This window comes from Bombina bombina, chromosome 5, assembly GCF_027579735.1.
Source record: "Bombina bombina isolate aBomBom1 chromosome 5, aBomBom1.pri, whole genome shotgun sequence".
In the NCBI taxonomy this organism is placed as follows: Eukaryota; Metazoa; Chordata; class Amphibia; order Anura; family Bombinatoridae; genus Bombina; species Bombina bombina.
In genome coordinates, this window is record NC_069503.1 from 366,108,862 (window position 1) to 366,127,707 (window position 18,846).

The following is an 18,846-nucleotide window of genomic DNA, read 5'->3' on the forward strand; positions in this document are numbered from 1 at the left end:
TTAATTTCAAAAAGTTCTCTAGTTCCTCTTCACTACCCCTCCAGACCATGAGGATATCATCGATATACCTCTTGAATAGCACGAGATTCGCACCGAGCTCAGCATTGACCAAAAAATTATCTTCCCATTGACCCATGAAAAGGTTGGCGTAGCTCGGTGCGAATCTCGTGCCCATGGCTGTCCCCTCTATTTGTAGATAGTACTCTCTGTCGAATGAAAAATAGTTATGTTCCAATATATATCGTATGCTGTCAATTAGAAACTCTTTTTGGTCTTTATGTATGTCTTTATCTTTCTGTAGAAAATGTTCCACTGCCTCTATTCCAAAGTTATGATTAATATTTGTATAGAGCGACACTACGTCACACGTTGCTAAAATGCAATTCTCGTCCCAGTATATATCTTTCAAAAGTCTAAGGACATTAGTTGTGTCCTTCAGATACGACTTTAGACCCACCACATATTTTTGTAGAAACTTATCTACATATTCAGATAGGTTCGCTGTTAGTGAACCTATCCCTGAGACTATGGGTCTACCAGGGGGGTTTTTCAGGCTCTTATGTACTTTTGGGAGAAAGTAAAAGATAGGTATCTTCGGGAATTTTGGTAGGATGTATAGGAATTCTTTTTCATTTAGGATTCCCTTCTCTCTTCCACTGTCCAGTATTCTCTTTAATTTTGTCAAAAACTTTTCTGTGGGATCTAGATTCAATTTTCTATAGTTTTTTTTATCATTTAGAAGCCTTTCTGCTTCCATCCTATATTTATCCTTATCCATTAGGACTACTCCTCCTCCCTTGTCCGCCATTTTTATTATAATACTCTCATCATCTTGTAATTCTTTTAGTACCTCTCTCTCTTTTTTAGTTAAATTCCTTTTTGATTTCTGTTTCGAGAAATTACTTTTTCTTAAATCCGCTAGAACCACTTTTTCAAATGTCTCCAAGTTGTTACCTTTATCGTTTTTTGGATAAAATTTCGATTTTGACTTAAGATTCGTGTGTTGGTATGTATCTTCCTTCTTTATCTCATTATTGGTTTTGATATATCTTTCTAAGGGTTTTTTTAAGAAAAATCTTTTCAAGGTTAAATTTCTTACGTATTTCTTGATGTTGATATGTGTCTCAAATTTATTTAAGGGTTTCGAGGGAGCAAAAGAAAGCCCTAATTTAAGGACCCTCTCTTCTTCCTTGTTCAAGATTTTCTCACTTAGATTAAAAATTCCTTTGTTATTCTCTGTTACCTCTGTCTCTTTGCATCATTTATTTCTCCTTCCTCCTCTGACTCCTCTATTTGTCTTTTTCCCCCTCTTGACCCTTTTGTTTCCTTTCCCTGTCCTGGGGAAAGGACAGGGAAAGAGGCTGAAATTATTTATGATTTTAATACGCTGTACCCCCAAGGACTAAATTCCGAACTGGACATCACCCCCTTTTTAGGAGAATAGCCCTTTATTATACCAAAATCCAACATCTTATATATTTCTCTATTTTTCTGTTAACTCACCCATTTATATACAGGGACAAATCCTAGTTAAATATCCAAAAATAGGTATCACCCACTGATTAGGAAAATCACTACGGAATATCTTAAGTATTGGTTTATTAATTTATTTTAGGGCAATCCAATGTCAGACCATTATAAATGTAGTACTATTTTCAATATAGTACACTTTTAGAACACACATGATGCACTTAAGAAGCAACCCCTACGATTTAGGCCATCCTAAATTCAAATCCTGGTTTTTTTAGATTATCGATTTTATTTGTACAATTGTATTTTTAAATCCAATTTTTGTATATCTTAAAGTAAGGTTTCACTAGATGATTTGTTATGAGGGAGTTCCAGTTATTAACAATAAGCAAATACAAAGCCACTGAACTTTTGGGACTATTGAATTAATTTGAACAATGTGTGGAGCATAGATTAAAAGAAGAAAAAATGGAGGTGGTTGGACAATGAAGGCATGAGGATCTCATCTGAAATAGGCACCTTAAAGAGGGAAACAAGGCTATCTGTGAGAGTACCGGAACAGGCTGGGTATATAATGAGCAGGTGCGAGACACACAGGATCTTGAGAAAGCCCCGGATAACGGGTGAAACGCGTAGAAAGTGCTGTGAGCGATACCTGCAAAAATTAAACATTTACGATCCGGAGGGAGCAAAGAGCTGTCAAGCTGAGAAACCAAAGACCTCTGCGTACGCCAAGTACTTAAGTGCAGAGATACCAACGGTGAACGGACACAAGATATACTTGCGCAAGTATTTTCTCCTATTTCTGTGAACAGCTGTCAGAAGCCGGTGACGTCAGAGGCGCATTAGAAGTGGAAGAGCGCGAGGACTCCCGGCCTGACAATAATACAAACAACACCGCCGGAGGAGGAAGCAGGTAAGAGCCAGCTTACAAATAGCTGACCTGCTGAATAATCATTGCCTTTTAAGAAGCATTATCAAGTAGAACTCTAACATATATACCTGTATGAGGTGGTATTTGGAATTTTAACCCAGCTATTAACTGAACAAATTTTAACCCAGCTATTGATTGAGTTTGGATCTGCAATTGTGTTTTTTTTGGAAAGGTGCCTATGAGAAAGACTGATTGATATATTGAATATTTCTACGGAGAGAACTCTAACTTTCACATTGTTCACCTGAACATTGAGAAGGATTTTTTGGGCACAATAGGAACCGGTTCCAAAAGTGGCTTAAATCATAATTATATCGTCTGGTTACATCCCTCTTTTATTTTAATTTTATTTTTGCACATAATTTTTCACAAATATATGTATTTTGCACAAGATTGTATATCTCTTGTTTTTATATACCGCAGGAGAAGGTTTTTGATTCGCTGCCATTAGATTATTTACCTACACTTATATTATTTACCTACACTTATAAAATTGTTCCTATATATCACAGGAGAAGGTTTCTAATTTGCTGCTATTAGACAACTTATACACACTGGAATATATTTTGTTTATATATATCAAAGGAAAAAGTGTCTGATTTGTTGCTATTTCAACTCATAGTTTCAACCAAATTAGTTTATTAGGGATTTGATATCGCATGTATGTATGAATGATTTTTGTTTTTAGTAGATTTTAATCGTCTTGACAATTAACTGTTTGACCCTATTGGTGGAGAATAAAATATAAATATATGTTTAATTAATATATATCCAGCCTAGTCTATCTCTTTGGTCATAGTATATAAGTGGAAGGTGCACAGATTACACATTACTATTACCAATTTTAATTTGGAACGACATACCTTAAGGCTACCTTAGAAGTTTTAAACCCTATCCAATACAGAGATTTAAAGGGACATTTGGTGAGTTTTTTATACCATATTTAACCCAAAGCTATTAGCGCCATCTAACCTTTTTATCATTTTATGTTCGAATTAACTGTCTAGGAAGGAGACAGTATTACTAGATAGGCATATTTGGGTATTTTGTATAGCGCTACACACATTATCTTTATTTACATTAATACTTGCATAACATGCCTTATGATAACTGTCTTCAAGTGCTGTAGCCCGACACCACACCTACAGCATATTGTGCATTGCAATATTATTCTTATAGAAATACATTTTATATTTTTATTTCTGTATATATCTAAATATATAAATCTATACCTTTATAAATATATACAGGTATAGACATATATACAGATGTTTGTATAAATATAAATTTAAATATAACATATTTCAATGTGAAAAACACTGAAATGTTTAATATTAATAGCTTAGTTTGGGTTAGTATAGATGTTTTTTCCATTTTGCACGCTCCTTTGCGCGTGTCGGATTTCACTTGTGTGCAAACCTTTTACTTTCAACTTGTAAAACGAGTGCTACCTGACGCACGCAAAAAGTTAAAATTTTTATTGTTCCTAAAAAGGAGGGAACTTACAGGCCTGTTTTGGATTTAAAGACTCAAAACAAGTTTCCCAGGGTTCATTCTTTCAAGATTGAAACTATACAGACTATTCTTCCTCTTGTTCATCAAGGGCATTTATGTCCACAATAGCTTTCAAGGATGCTTGGCTTCATATCCCTATTCACAGGCATTATTGTCGTTTTCTTAGATTTGCATTCCTGAAAAATCATTTTCAGTTTGTTGCTCTTGCTTTTGGTCTGGCTAACACTCCCAGGATTGTTACAAAATGTTCTGGGGGCTCTCTTACTGGCTCCATCTTCACATTTAGCAGTATCTCATACCAACAGACCTTTGGCGTTTCTTCAAAGGCATGTTTGGAGAATCATTTTTCCAAAGAGTTCTCTTATTCCTCAATCCAGGGTTACAGTCCTAAATTTGATAATAGATTCAGTCTCTGAGACTTTCCCTGATAGAGAAGAGAATGCTGAAACTTCTTGCAGCTTGTGCAAATCTTCAGTTACTTTTCTTTCTGTAGATCTTTGCATGGAAGTTTTAGGGCTTATGATAGAAGCTTCACATGTTGTTCAGTTTGCTCAGTTTCACGAGACCTCTTTTTAGATTAGTATGCTTTATTAGTGGGTGGTGCAGAGATTACAATTAAAAACAATGTCTAGATGTATCTAGACTAAGAGGGCACCTCTATATCTAATGTTCAGTACAACCAGCTTGGTAAAAAATCCAGAAATGTATAGTCCAGTCTTGGCAGGGAGGAACAGAAAACCGAAAGTCACCAGGATTCCTATATGTTTTTTCCGACGCGAAGCAGCTCTTATCCACATATAAGGAACTGTAAGCCGACACCTGTGTACAAAAGCACAAAGAAACGGTGCCTCTTTGTGTATATCACAACAGCATAATATGCACCCCCCCCCCCCACCAAAAGAAGACAGGTACTCACAAAGATAAAAGCACTAATTTTGTGTTTATAGACGCATACTGAGAATTCAGTGTCTCAGTTCACTGACACTGCAGCCGCTCACCGCTGGGAAGGGCAACTTCAGTCTCTGCTTTGTCGGCTGTGAGCTGTATCCACCGAAGTCTCTGAACAGCTATACTTCAGCCGCTTCCACACTGAAATATAGCTGTTTGGAAACTGCGGTGGATACAGCTTACAGCTGAACAAAGCCGAGACTAAAGTTACCTGTCCCAGCGGTGAGCGGGTGTAGTGTCAGTAAACTGAGACACTGAATTCTCAGTTATTTGTCTATAAGCACAAATGTGTGTTTTTATCTTTGTGAGTACCTGTTTTGTTTTGGTGGGAGTTTGCATATTATACTGTTGTCAAATACACAAGGAAGAGATTACAATCAGTTGTCTCAGAAGATTTATCTGGATTTCAGAACAAGATAATCCTTGTCTTGGTGGATAAATCATCAGTCCATTGTTCAAGGGCCATAATTTTTCAGGCCAAAATTTACTGTAATCATGACAGATGCAAGTCTTTCATGTTGGGGTGCAGTTTGGAGGTCCCTGATTGAAAATGGAGTTTTGTCTTCTCTGGAGGCAAGGTTTACAATAAATGTTCTGGAACTTTTTTTAGGGCTCTTCTGAATTAGCCTCTCCTGGGAAGAAAAACTTTTTCTGCATTTCCCATCAGACAATGTCACAGCAGTAGCTTAAATCAATCATTAGGGTTGAACTCACAGTTCCTTGGCGATGGAAGAGGTGTCTCAAATTCTGACTTGGGCAGAGACCTATCTGTTCAGTCTCTGTGTTTCATATTCCAGGGGTGAACAATTTGGGAGCAGATTTTCTCCATCGCTAATCCATTCATCTAGGCAAATGGTCTCTTCATCTGGAAGTTTTCAGACAGATTGTGGATCTGTGGGGACTTTGAGAAATAGATATGATGGCTTCTTAATTTAACAACAATCTACTCAGATACTCTACGAAGTCCAGGGATCCTCATGCGGAATGTGTGAATACTTTAGTAGCTACTTGGTTGTTTTGTCTGGCTTACATGTTTTCTCCTCTTGTTCTGTTGCGAAAAGTGATAGCTTGTATCAAGCAGGAAGTCTCTTCAGTAATTCTGATTGCTCCAGCCTTGCCTCACAAACCTTGGGTATTACTGCCCATTCTACTAGGTTAGTGGCTACCTTCTGTTGATCTAATTCGCAAGGCAGCTACTGGGTTTGCCTTACAAATTGTTTATTAATTCTACCATTTTGATGTTTTTACTCCCTCTGAAGCAGCTTTTGGTAGGAAAGTCCTTCAGGCAGCTGTTTTTAGTCATTGTTTTTGTTGTATATATTTGTGCTGCGTTTAATTTTTTTAATATATATATATATATATATATATATATATATATATACGTACGTCGAATCTGATTGGACTGTTGGCACTCTGATGTCACAAGGAGGGTTTGGACTTTGAAATGTACACTCTGCAGCTGTCTGTGAACGCCGTGTTTGGTGATTCTACAGTCGGCTTTGTGTTTTACAATTTTTCCCTTATCCTGAGTGATTTTACTGGAGTAATAAATTGCTTTTACGAAGTTTGTTGTCCCTTGATCCATCTATACCTTAACCCATGAGCCATTTTACTGAGAGCTAAGTTCTAGCTCCCAAGAGTTGTGAGTAGATACTTCCACCTTTTTTTATATAATCTGTGTATACAGGACTTTTTGTTGTTGTTTCCTTTTCTTCCAAGGATTTTAACGTCTGGATTCCTGAAGATCACATATCCTTACCAGTGCTTTATAACATTTTTTTCTTTATTGGTTATATATTTTTTTGTGATATTACAAGTTAACATTTATTTTTTTATTTCTTATTCTTTTCTACCCTTCTTCTCCTTGCTTGGCTATACTTCAAACTAGTTTCGAGTAAAGTGGGAGGGTTTTTAAGGGCTCTTGGAATTTTTGGGAAACTTTGCATCCTCCCAGTGGTCATGAGAGGTATTTCCGAAGAGTAATGACTTGTGGACTCTCTCAACACCATGAAATAAATGGAATTTGCCCTTTTAAATTGTTAAGGATTTCTTCTATGTTTGAGTGGATAGTACCAGCACATGAATACTAAACCAAACAGACTGATGATCACTGAACCCTAAGTTCTCAACTACAGTGTCATATTTTATAGTATCACTAAGTATTACATCTAATATAGCTTCCTTTTGAGTTGGTTCCTTAACCAATTATTTAAGTGATTCTTCTTGCAATGATCTAAGAATATACCTGCTTATCTAGCATAGGGTATCTTCCAGGCTATATCTGACAAATTAAAGTCCCCCACTACTATAACCTTACCCCTCATGGTCATTTTTGGTTATTTTTTTGATTAACAGATTGTCCCGTTTTTTATCCTGTTATAGAGGCTTATATACAACCCCTATTTTAAACACATTTTTATCCCCAGTTTTCAGTCACCTAAATACATTTTACATTATCAATAGTTTCTACAATTTCAGTAACCTTTATATTTCTTTCATAAAGGTGGTAAGAGTCTACAATAAATTACCTTCCCTACCGATTGGAAGCGGCAAAGATTCTCAAACCTAGGGAGCTCTATATAACCCCTCCCACTTCTATGGAAGGTGAAGGATTGTGATGTGGAGATTTATTCGTTGGGAGGGGTTCTCAGACTAAGTTGAGGCCCATTTCCCCTCAGAGGGCAGTGTTTTATCTAGAGGGACATTTAAGGAGTTTGAAATGTGACTTAATTTTTCTTCACATGATGAAATTTTAAGTCACTATCCTCCAAAGGATGGTGAAGGGACTTGCCTGCTCATATTGGGTCTACAATGAACTCCTATAGGGTGTCCTCTGGTGATATGTTTTCAGTACAGGACTGCTTTTTTCCTGATATCAAGCATAGTAGGAGAGTGTTTTAGGTAAATTACTTTTGTTTATATTAACAATTTAAACACTAATATAAAACATATGGCTGGCATTTTTATTTATACAAATTATATATAGCCTAGGATCAGATTAATTTGCACCCCAAATATAAAGGGATCTTTTGTGTTAAACCTCCTGGGTCTACATTTATCAGAATTTTTTTTAAATAAATGAGATTTAAAATTTGAGTACCTGGTTGTGCGTAAGAGTATGCGTATTGGGGTGCACAGTTGGTTTATCCATCTTTACGTTTAGCAGAAACTCACACCAAAAGATTGTTGTTTTTTTGTGTATGCTCTGATAGCTCCATGGTTCTTTCAGCTGGCCTAGGTGTATCCTCCTCTGGTACTTCTTCCCAGATCAAGCAGGATAATTCATAAGTGATTCTAATTGCTCCAGGCTGGTCCCGTTGAGTTTGGTTTGCGGATCTTGCTCAGACATCCAGTTGCCCTCCCTGGCCTCTTCCTCTTATGGCCAGATATTCTTTACCAAGGTCCCTTTTTTCCGTCAGGATATGAAATCTCTAAACTTGATGGCATGGAGATTAAGTGGTTAGTTCTTCGGCATAGGGGTTTCTCTGAGTCTGTGATTTAGACCCTGATTAAAGATCGAAAGACAGTGACCAGGAAAATTTATTTTAAAGTTTAAAAAACTTTTATTTCTTGGTGTCTTGTTCATGGTTTTTCCTTGCATCCTTTAAGGATTTCTAGATTTTTGCAAGATGGTTTGGATAAAGGTTTATCTGCCAGTTCTTTGTAAGGTCAGATTTCTGCTCTTTCTGTTTTGTTTCACAAGAAATTTGCTAAACCTCCTGATATTCAAGGTTTTGTTTAGGCTTTGGTTCGTATTAAGCCTGTTATTAAACCAATTTCTCCACCTTGGAACATAAATTTGGTGCTGAAGGTTTGGCAGGCTCTTCCATTTGAGCCTATGCATTAAGTGGACATTAAGTTTCTTTCCTGGAAAGTCTTGTGTCTTTTAGCGAGCCATCCACCTCTGAGGGTTCTTTGTCCCGGGAGGTGCATTCCCTACATTCATCTCCGATAGCACATGCAGCGCCCCAGGGTCCAACAGTTACTCCTTCGGGAGAGATTTGTTAGCCATCAGACTTTGCGGACCAACTGGAATCGGCGGTTTCGAAAACGATCCATGCCTTACCACGTTCTCCTAAGCTCAAGCGTAGGGTTTATCATAGCGGCCCGGCCCAGGGTTTGTCCTCGCCGATGGGAGATCCAGAGGCTCTTTACGGTGACGTGGCCCACTCCCACTCTTAGGAGGAGGCCCCTTCTGGGTCGGAGTCCATATCATCTAAACCTCCGGCGGCGGAGGAGCCTGGTTATAGGTTTAGGATGGAGAATTTGCGCTTTCTGCTACGGCAGGTGCTTGCTACTCTGGAGGTTCCGGAACCTAAGATACCTAAGGAACCTGCGATTCCTAAGCTTGACAAGGTATTCAAGGGCATGGTAGTACCTCAGTCTTTCCCGGCTCCCATTAAGATGGCTAATATTATTAAGAACGAATGGGAGCGATTAGGTTCTTCCTTTTCCCCTTCTTCCTTTAAAAAACTGTTTCCCGTTCCGGACTCTCAGCTTGAGCTATGGTGGACCATCCCTAAGGTGAATGGGGCTATCTCTATGCTCACAAAGCAGACGGCTATTCCCCTTGAGGACAGTTCATCATTTAAAGAGCCCATGGATAAAAAGCTGGAAAACATGTTGAGAAAGATGTTTCAACACATGGGGTTTGTTTTTCAGCCAGCAGCGGCGGTTGCTGGAGCTGCGACATATTGGTGTGAATCCCTGTGTGAAATGGTCGGGGGGGGAGACATCCATCGACGAGATACAGGAGAAGATTAAGGTGCTGAAGATCGCCAATTCTTTCATCTGTGATGCCAATATGCAAATTATTCACCTGAATGCTAAGGTGTCAGGTTTTTCTGTTTTAGCGCGCAGGGCTCTGTGGCTAAAATCTTGATCTGCGGACATGACCTCTAAGGCGAGGCTGTTGTCCTTGCCTTTTCAAGGAAAGATCCTCTTCGGTCCAGGATTGGATTTGATTATATCCACGGTTCCGGGAGGCAAGGGAGCTTTCCTACCGCAGTATAAGAAGGCTAAGTCTAAAGGATTGTCCCATTCGTGCGGACAAGGCCCAGCGCCATCAACCCGCCACAAAGGGATCTTGGAAGCCGGCTCAATCTTGGAACAAGTCTAAGTCTCGTCGCATCTACCATAAGGTGTGGAGGACTTACTTGTCCTGGTGTGAAAAGCATGGATATCCTTGGCATAATGCGAAGGTATCCAGAATTCTGTCCTTTCTCCAAGATGATTTGGAGAAGGGTCTTGCCGCTAGTTCCTTAAAGGGACAGATTTCGGCATTATCAGTGTTGTTGCATAGGAGACTCGCTGAGCTCCCTGACATTCAATCTTTTGTTCAGGCTCTGTCTAGAATCAGGCCTGTCTTTAGACAGTCGACTCCGCCTTGGAGCTTAAACTTAGTCCTTAAGGTTTTGCATAGGGTTTCGTTTGAACCTATGCATTCCATAGACATTAAGATTCTGTCCTGGAAGGTTCTCTTCCTGTTGGCTATTGCATCGGCACTCAGAGTATCTGAACTCGCGGCCTTGCAATGTGATCCTCCTTATCTGGTGTTTCATGCGGATGTATGCTTGACACAGTTGGTCGTCCAGGTGGTTTGTCTTTGTTTTTATGAATCTTAGAGAGTAGATAGGTGGTGGAGGTTTTTGGGTATGTAAAATTAAAAAAATCCCACTCTTTCTGTAATACACCCCTGTATTTTTGCATCGTTTATAAGGGTATGATATTTTTTCAAGAAATCTTCAGTGGGATTAGAGAATAAAGCCTTTTAACAAGTCTTGTCATTGAGCATAGCTTATGTGAATCAGCAAGCCAATTTTTGGATTTGAGTCTCAGACAGATTGTACTGACATTGCCTTCTTATGTGAGGGATATCATGGATGTACTGGGAAAACTAAATGCTGTGATAATTGAAGAAGATACTCTTTTGATCACATGTGACATTGAGTCCCTTTATACGTCTAATAAACATAAGTTTTGCAGTGCAATAAAATACTTCCTAAATATGGAGACAAAAGAGAAACAAGATAGGAATAACTTCATATTGAAACTTCTTTGTCCTTGAACACAATTTTATTGTGTTGAATGATCGGTTGTATCTCCAAACATAGGGGACAGCAATGGGTTCTTCATGCGCACCGACATATGCAAACATCTACTTGGGTTGGTGGGAATGTGAGATCGTGTTTGGGGAAACTTTGACCAAATATACTGACAATGTGATCCTGTGGATCAGATACATAGATGATCTGTTAATTCTATGGAAAGGTGGTGAAATCCTTTTTAAGGAATTCCTCAATATACTTAACAATGATCTGAACTTAAAACTTACTTACCACATAAACTCAAAGGAGGTGGAGTTTTTGGACACTAAGATAAGCAAATACAGGAAAAGACATATTAATACAGACCTTTTCAGAAAATCTACAGCAACTAACTAAATTTTGGAATTTAGCAGTTGTCACTCGTGGCCAACCAAAAGAGCCATACTTCTGGGGGGATTTTTGTGACTGAGGATAAATTGCTCATATCTGCAAACTTTTTTCTTAAGAGCTAAAGAGTTAAAGGGACATAATACTCATATTCTAAAGCACTTGAAACTGATGCTTTATAATTGTAAAAAGCTGACAGGAAAATATCATCTGAGCATCTTTATGTAAAAATGGAAGATATTTTACCTCACAATCTCCTCAGCTCAGCAGAATAAATTCTGTGTAAAAAGTTATACTCAGCTGCTGCCCAGCTGCAGGTGTAAAAAAAAAATTAAAAAAAATAAAGAAATGAACAGCAGCCAATCAGCATCAACAGTGCTGAGGTCATGAACTTTTACTGTGATCTCATGAGATTTGACTTAACTCTCATTACATTTCATAGTAAACTTCCTTAAACTGAATAGGGAAATAAGATGAGTGTGCACGTAAGCTCACTAACTTAGCTTTCCCGGGACAGACATACTGATTTGCTGCTTAGAAGTATGGGATGTGGCTACTGAGGAATTTTTGAGGTAAAATATCTTTCTTTTTTACATAGAGATGTTTAGGTGATATTTTCATGGTCGTAGCTTTTTACAGCTATGCTGCATCACTTTCAAGTGTTTAAACATTTGGGTATCATGGCCCTTTAAGACAAAGACTAAAATCAAGGGGTTACACCTGTAAAGTTATTAAGAAAGCTGAGCTCTACATACTAACAGAGATAACCTATTGGTACCTAAAAACAAAACAGATACATATGACAACAAAGTGAGGTTCGTTACAACATACAATGAGATACATACAGAAATTGTAACAATTCTTAACAAACTTTGACATTCTGAGAACCAACAAAGACTTGAAAGAAGTAGTTAGGGAACGGATATCAGTGAGTTGGAGGAGGGCACCAACAATATGCAACAAACTTGTTAGGAGTCACTTTGTGTGCAAATTAAAAACAAAATCAATATCTGGGACCCATAGCTGTGGATCATGTTCCTTCTGTAAATACGTGTACAACTTAAAAGAAATTGAGATGTTTCCTACAGGTACTAAAAAGATAAGTGATTTTGCTAATTGCAGATCCAGAAATGTCGTATACTGCTTACAGTGTGACTGCCACAAATTCTATGTGGGAATTACTACTAGGGAAGTGCGTACCCGATTGGGGGAACACATCAATGACATAAAGAATAGTATTAAAGACGGTAGGAAAGGGAAAACCTTGACATCAGTGGCAAGGCATTTTTTGTGTCATCATAAATCCAAACCAGATATCAAAATGTCGACACTCAAGGTGATGACAGGAATTTGAGGTGGCAACATTGAACCTATGTTGCTACAATCTGAGAGCAGATGGAATTTCTGGCTCAACTCTGACACCCAACGGTATATGTATTTGTTATTGACTGACATAAATCCGGTCAACATATAATTTCCACTTTATCATTAATGATATGGTATACCATCTACTACAGTATATGTTTGTCATACAACGACAACTGTAAATATGGTACCTTGCTTCATACAATGGCCTAGATATGTAGTAGCAGTGTTCCTTAGGCTAACTAGATCCCATAACGAGACTATATATTTTTTCCATATATGGTGCTCTATGACAATCCTGAAGTGATATAATTATTTTTATTGCGTAAATCTACATTACAATATCGAGTACATTGGTGCTTCTCGACTGAGTAGTTTATATGATAAATATGTGCACCTCTTGGTGTGGTATATAACTATACGTTTAACATTCTATTTGGGACCTTATTCAGTTATCCAATATGACTTATTTTGACCCTACACCTTTGAGATTTGATGATACCTATCTATATATGATACGGGTGTCAAGTATCTTACATATGCCCAAGACGCTTGATATAGATTGCATCAGAACAGTGGGTATAATTGTACCTTCTAGGATAGCGTCTCTTGATCGGTTAATGAATCGGTCACTACAAGTATATCAAATTGGTAGTTTATAGCGATATGTATCTAGCAAGATATAAAAGACTCACTTTAACATTTGTTTGTTTCGTCATTCCATGTTTATAAGTTGGTTACTATGCCTACGGTTCATACCCGATAAGAATAGAGGGGCGTACCCTTCAGAGTCTTTTGTTATACCTCCAATAACATGTGATTTGGTCACATGACCCTTAATAACCAATTACGGGTACATCACTCGGATAGGCCATAATGTGGGTGTGTATAGTATACTACCCCAGGATTGGTAATTTCCCGCGTTTTAAGGATAGGATCAACTGCATTTATCTTCACCTTTGAAAAAGCTGAGGCGAAATGCGCATCACGCAACCATTACCTGATGTGAGCTGTTACTAATATGTGTGAAATTTGTTCCACATATACTCCTTACTAGATACTTTAATAATTGTGATATTGGTTAGTTACTAAATGGGTATTTGGGACTGTGTCCCTATTTGATATGCTAATGTTATTTTGAGTATCTACTTAGTTTTTTACAGGGACTCCATGGTTTCCCTGTTTTCACTAGCATTTATCCTCTGGGATTTCTAGCTGATAAGTTTATAACAGTCTCACTCAGGCTTCACTTGCGTTTCTTTTAACATTGTGTGTGTGTATGTCTTGTTGTATCATCCATTGGTTACGGATTTTGTATAAAAAAAAAATATATATATATATATATCAATAAAAGTTAATTTGTATTACTATAGGTGCTGTTTTACCTATCCCCTTATGTATAATTCTCTCTAGTAAATGCTCTATATGGTGCTTCTTTCCCAATTAATATATTATCTTATTAACACTGAGCACCCTCCACATACTCTTTTTGTGGATTCATATAAGTTGCAGTGTATCACAACCAATTTATTGTTCTGATTTTGTACCTAGTCATTCTGATTACTGTAGCGTGACTTCTCAGGTTTTTGGTTTCTGGATCTGTTTTAACGGTCTTCGTACCCACCTTTTTTTATGCCTCTTCTGGCATGGTACTCTTGTGGACACTGCTTGCTATTATGATCCTACATGGGATGTCTTGTGACTCTCACAATATGAGAAAAAAACACAAACAAAAAGTGTTTACTTGATAAATTAATTTCCTTCACGATAGCGAGAGTCCACAAGACCCACCGTTTTTCTTCTACAGTTGGCTGCAGTACTTGTTTTTCATGTAATTTGCCCCTGTCTTTCCTGCTTTTATGTTTCAACCATCTACTTGGTCATATATATGAATGGGGATTTAGGGAGAGTGGGAGGTATTTTAAGCTCTGTTGTGTAGGGGGGTGTTTTTGCCTCCTTCTAGTGGACTGGAGTGGACTTTCACCATCATGAAAGAAATTAAAGGGACAGTATACACTCATTTTCAAATAACTGCATGTAATAGACACTACTATAAAGAATAAGATGCATAGATACTGATTTAAAAATAGAGTATAAAACTGTTTAAAAACTTACTTTAGCTCTGTTGAAAAGGCAGTTGGAAAGCCCAAGTTGCAAGTGGGAAATATCAGACTCTCCCCCCCCCCCTTCTTTTGCATATGAAAAGACCCTTTACACAAACAGGAGCAAGCTGGAGAAGGTAGCTGACGGTATTCACATAAAACTTTGGGTCTTGGTTAGGAGTCTGAAAATCAGAGCAATGTTATTTAAAAATAAGCAAAACTATACATTAAAAAAAAAACAATAAAAAAAAACTTTATGGGCTATATAAATAGATCTACGAAACATTTATGCAAAGAAAAAAATTTGTGTATAATGTCCCTTTAATTTATCAGGTAAGAATAATTTTATTTTTTTTCTTCATGGGATATATGGATATATCCACATTGGTCTTCCTTGTAAATTCCACAAATACTAGAGTTTCTCCAATGTAATGTTGCTTTATAATGAGCCATTAAAGAGACATGAAACTCGGTTTATTTCTTTAATGATTCAGATAGTGAATGCAATTTTAAATAACTTTCCAAATTATTTCTGTTATCTAATTTGTTTCGTTCTCTTTGTATCCTTTGTTGAAAAGTATACCTATATGGGTTCAGACGCTGCTGATTGGTGGCTGCACATATATGCCTCTTGTCGTTAGATTTTAACTATCTCACAGTAGTGCTTTACTGCTCCTTCAACAAATGATACCAAGAGAAAGAAGGAAATTAGGAAATAGAAGTAAAACTGGAATTTCTTTAAAATTGTGTGATCTATGTAAATCATGTCCCTTTTAACTCTCTAAAAGTATTGGTTTCTTTTAGGCTTTCCCTTCATTATTTCACATTTGTCAACTTTTCTGCCATCACGTTCCTTCGTTGGGCGTAAATTTGGATGTGCTGGTTTTGTAACAACATCATTCTGATCCCATGCATACAGCTTCCTTGAGGTTGTTTACTTTTTAGTGTTTTATCCACAGCTAAGCTAATGCTAATGTTGTTCTTTAGTTTCTTCCAAACTATTTGTCTACTTTTTAGGCTTTCCATTCTTCCTTGGGACCTGAATTTGGTTAGTAAGTCCTACAGTGTTTTAGAGGTTACTTGCTTTTAAGACTTTGACAGACCATAGCAGCTTTGTATCATTAATTTCTTCCTTATATGGTTAATTTTTCAGAATATTAGATATAATGATTGATGATCTATCATTCTGCCTAAATTCTAATAATGAATTACAAGCTTTGTAAGTTTTCCTCCATAATGGAACAGAAAAGATCTAATGCTTATTTGGCCTTTAGGATTCACTTTAAAAAAAAACTGAACCTTTTAAGATGAAAGCCTTTTCTATGATGGCTACCTAGGTAAAGTGAATATTGGATTTAAGTTATTTAGACCTGCCTGTTGATTCTCCTTGCTAAATTTCACAAAGTTTCATTTCAGTTCAATGTATTTGGATGTTTGCAAGCATCATTTTTAAAAAATACCTTGTACACCAAAGTTGCTAGTGGGAGGGATTTTTTTCTGCCCATATCAGTAGTTTTAATGATGACTTCCCAGAATGAAACACTTTAGCACAAGTGTTTTTAAAAAAAGAATCTATTTCTTTACATTTATGCTATATGAAAAACTGCACCAAACAGTCAGATCGATAAATAGAAACAATTCTATTTATCAAATGAAGGAGATGATACTGATATAGCCCATCAAAGCCACTAGCAGAATAGTCTTAAAAGTAAGCAACCTCAAAAATAGGCTTACTTACCAAATTCTATTTACATATCTAGATTGTGAAACATAAAATAAATATTTTTTTAAATGTAAAGAAATAATCAGTAAGTATAAAATTAAAACTCACATGTTTTAATGAATTGTTCTATGACAACAATCTTGCCTTTAATGCACTTATAACCACCATAAACCGTGAAATAAAAGCATATGCAATGTTTCACATTGTGCAGTGCAGCTGTTAATTTTTCTTTCTTTTTTTTACAGATTTACTATGCAAAAGAAATGCCCCCTGTGTGCAGTGGTGTTTCCTCCTAACTTTGACCAGATCCAGTTTGAAGCCCATGTAGATAGCCACTGGAAGGTGTGTCCTATGTGCAATGAGCAGTTTCCCCTGGAGTGTGACCAGCAGATCTTTGAGAGACATGTCCAGACACACTTTGACGGCAATGTTTTGAATTTTGAGTGAAGCAGCCTTGCTCTATGTTGAAATATAGTGGTGAGACGTTCACCTTAAATACTACAATTAAACATAGCTTAAAGCATCACTTCCGGTATACAATATGTTGCAGTTTAATTAGAGTAAAACAATTATTTTTTTTAATTTTGTTTTATCGCTTATAATTTATGTAAGATTTTATCTCTATTTGTAACTGTTAGTAAAACCATGTAAATCCACAGAGAGCCATAGGATGACACCTCCATTGTATTAGCTCATTTCTTGCTGCTGAATTTACACCATTTTAAAGCATTACAATTGCTATTTGTTCCCTAATAGTCGCAGAAATCAGCATGCATCTTCTCAACTCCCTGATTTTTGTTTTCAATGTTTTAGTAATGAATGAGTTTGGCTGTCGTCATATATATACACAAAACTTTCTTACAATAGACATACTCATTTGAATCAGCAAATCAAACTGTAAAAGCTTATAAAAAATGAAATTACGCTGCAGGCTATATTGAAAATGTTTCAAGTAGATGCTTGATAAGTTAGAGACTCAAAGGACACTAAATTGCTATGACACTGGTTTATTTTATGTGCTACAAAATGCTGGAACATAATTCATATATTATACTATCTGAAAAATCATTTAACATTCTTAAAAACTACTTGATGCAGTGGAATCCACTATTAAGAAAACACAATTTTACGTCTTTGAGATTGTAATTTATGTACTTACAATAAAAGCATGTGTTTATTTAATGCCTATTAATAAAATATATGTTGTAATTTTCCTCAACTTCTGATTGAATCCTTTGTAACTGTTTACAATAAAGCAAAATCAGTATCACTGAGTTTTTTTATTAAATTACTTTTTCTTTTTATTAATTTTTAAGACAGTACAAATAATAATGAAATGGAAAAAACTAAAATAATGACATTAAAAAGGTACCAATATAGGGCCGGATTACAAGGGGAGTGCAAAATATCACTCTTGTTAGGGCACTATTTGTGCTCTACTTTGTAATACCAGTGCACGCAAATGTGCACTGGTATTACAAGTTAGGTGTAATGCGAACACAACCTCGCATTGCATGAAAGCATTGCGCTCACGAGAGCCTGCTTCCATATGCTCCAATGGGAGCCTTGTTCTCATGCCGTCAGACATGGCATGAGAACCTAGCGCAGCGAAGGGGGTAAGTCACGTGAGCAGCAATTTTAAATGTACAGACTTATATACATATATATTTGTGTTTATATGTGAATATACACATATTAACTAATAACTATATATGTATATAAGCATATACATATATTTATAGAGAACGCTGTTCCGCATAGACCGCAATGTAAAGGCACTTTGGCATTGTGTCTAAAAGTTGTATGAGGTAAAAAATAAATTTATTAAGGGACAATATGCTTTTGTCCAAAAGAGGAAAAAAAAAAAAAAATTCAGTGCAATCAATACATGTATCGAGGGACAATTCACTATTGTCCTAAAGTGAGATTTATTTCTTTTTAATCAGTGCAATCTACATGTATATAAAAAAAAATATAGCACACAAAAACTCTTAAGTCCAAGTAGTATAAAAATGCGCCCAAAGTAACGCTTAAATGTGACTTCAAACAATGGTGAATGTTCACAACCAAATAACTTTGTTTCCAAGTACAATGTATCAAATGCTTACAGTCACATTAAACATAACGGGATCCACTAAGTCTAACAGAGTTATAAATCTTGAAATCACCTCCTAGAGCTGTATAGGCTATGCTCCAAGCCTGTCTATGTATGAGAAATATCACAGCTGTATATGGATACGTGATACATATAATAGACCACTCTGAATATGTAGCCGTAGAAAAGCTTCAGAAAATGTAGCTATTTACTCACGGTTCCCAGGTGAATTCATGCAAACTCCAACCGACTTTGTGCAG

The 18,846-nt window shown here is 36.7% G+C and overlaps 1 protein-coding gene across 1 annotated transcript in view; it reads left to right on the forward strand.

Moving 5' to 3' along the window:
• TAX1BP1 (Tax1 binding protein 1) overlaps nt 1-17,779 on the forward strand; it is a 338,069-nt gene extending 320,290 nt beyond the window's left edge. The window contains exon 13 of the mRNA XM_053715733.1: nt 16,737-17,779. Coding sequence (XP_053571708.1) covers nt 16,737-16,938 — 202 coding nt within the window. The 3' untranslated portion in view covers nt 16,939-17,779. The remainder of the gene's footprint in view (nt 1-16,736) is intronic.
• The last annotated feature ends 1,067 nt before the right edge of the window (nt 17,780-18,846 follow it).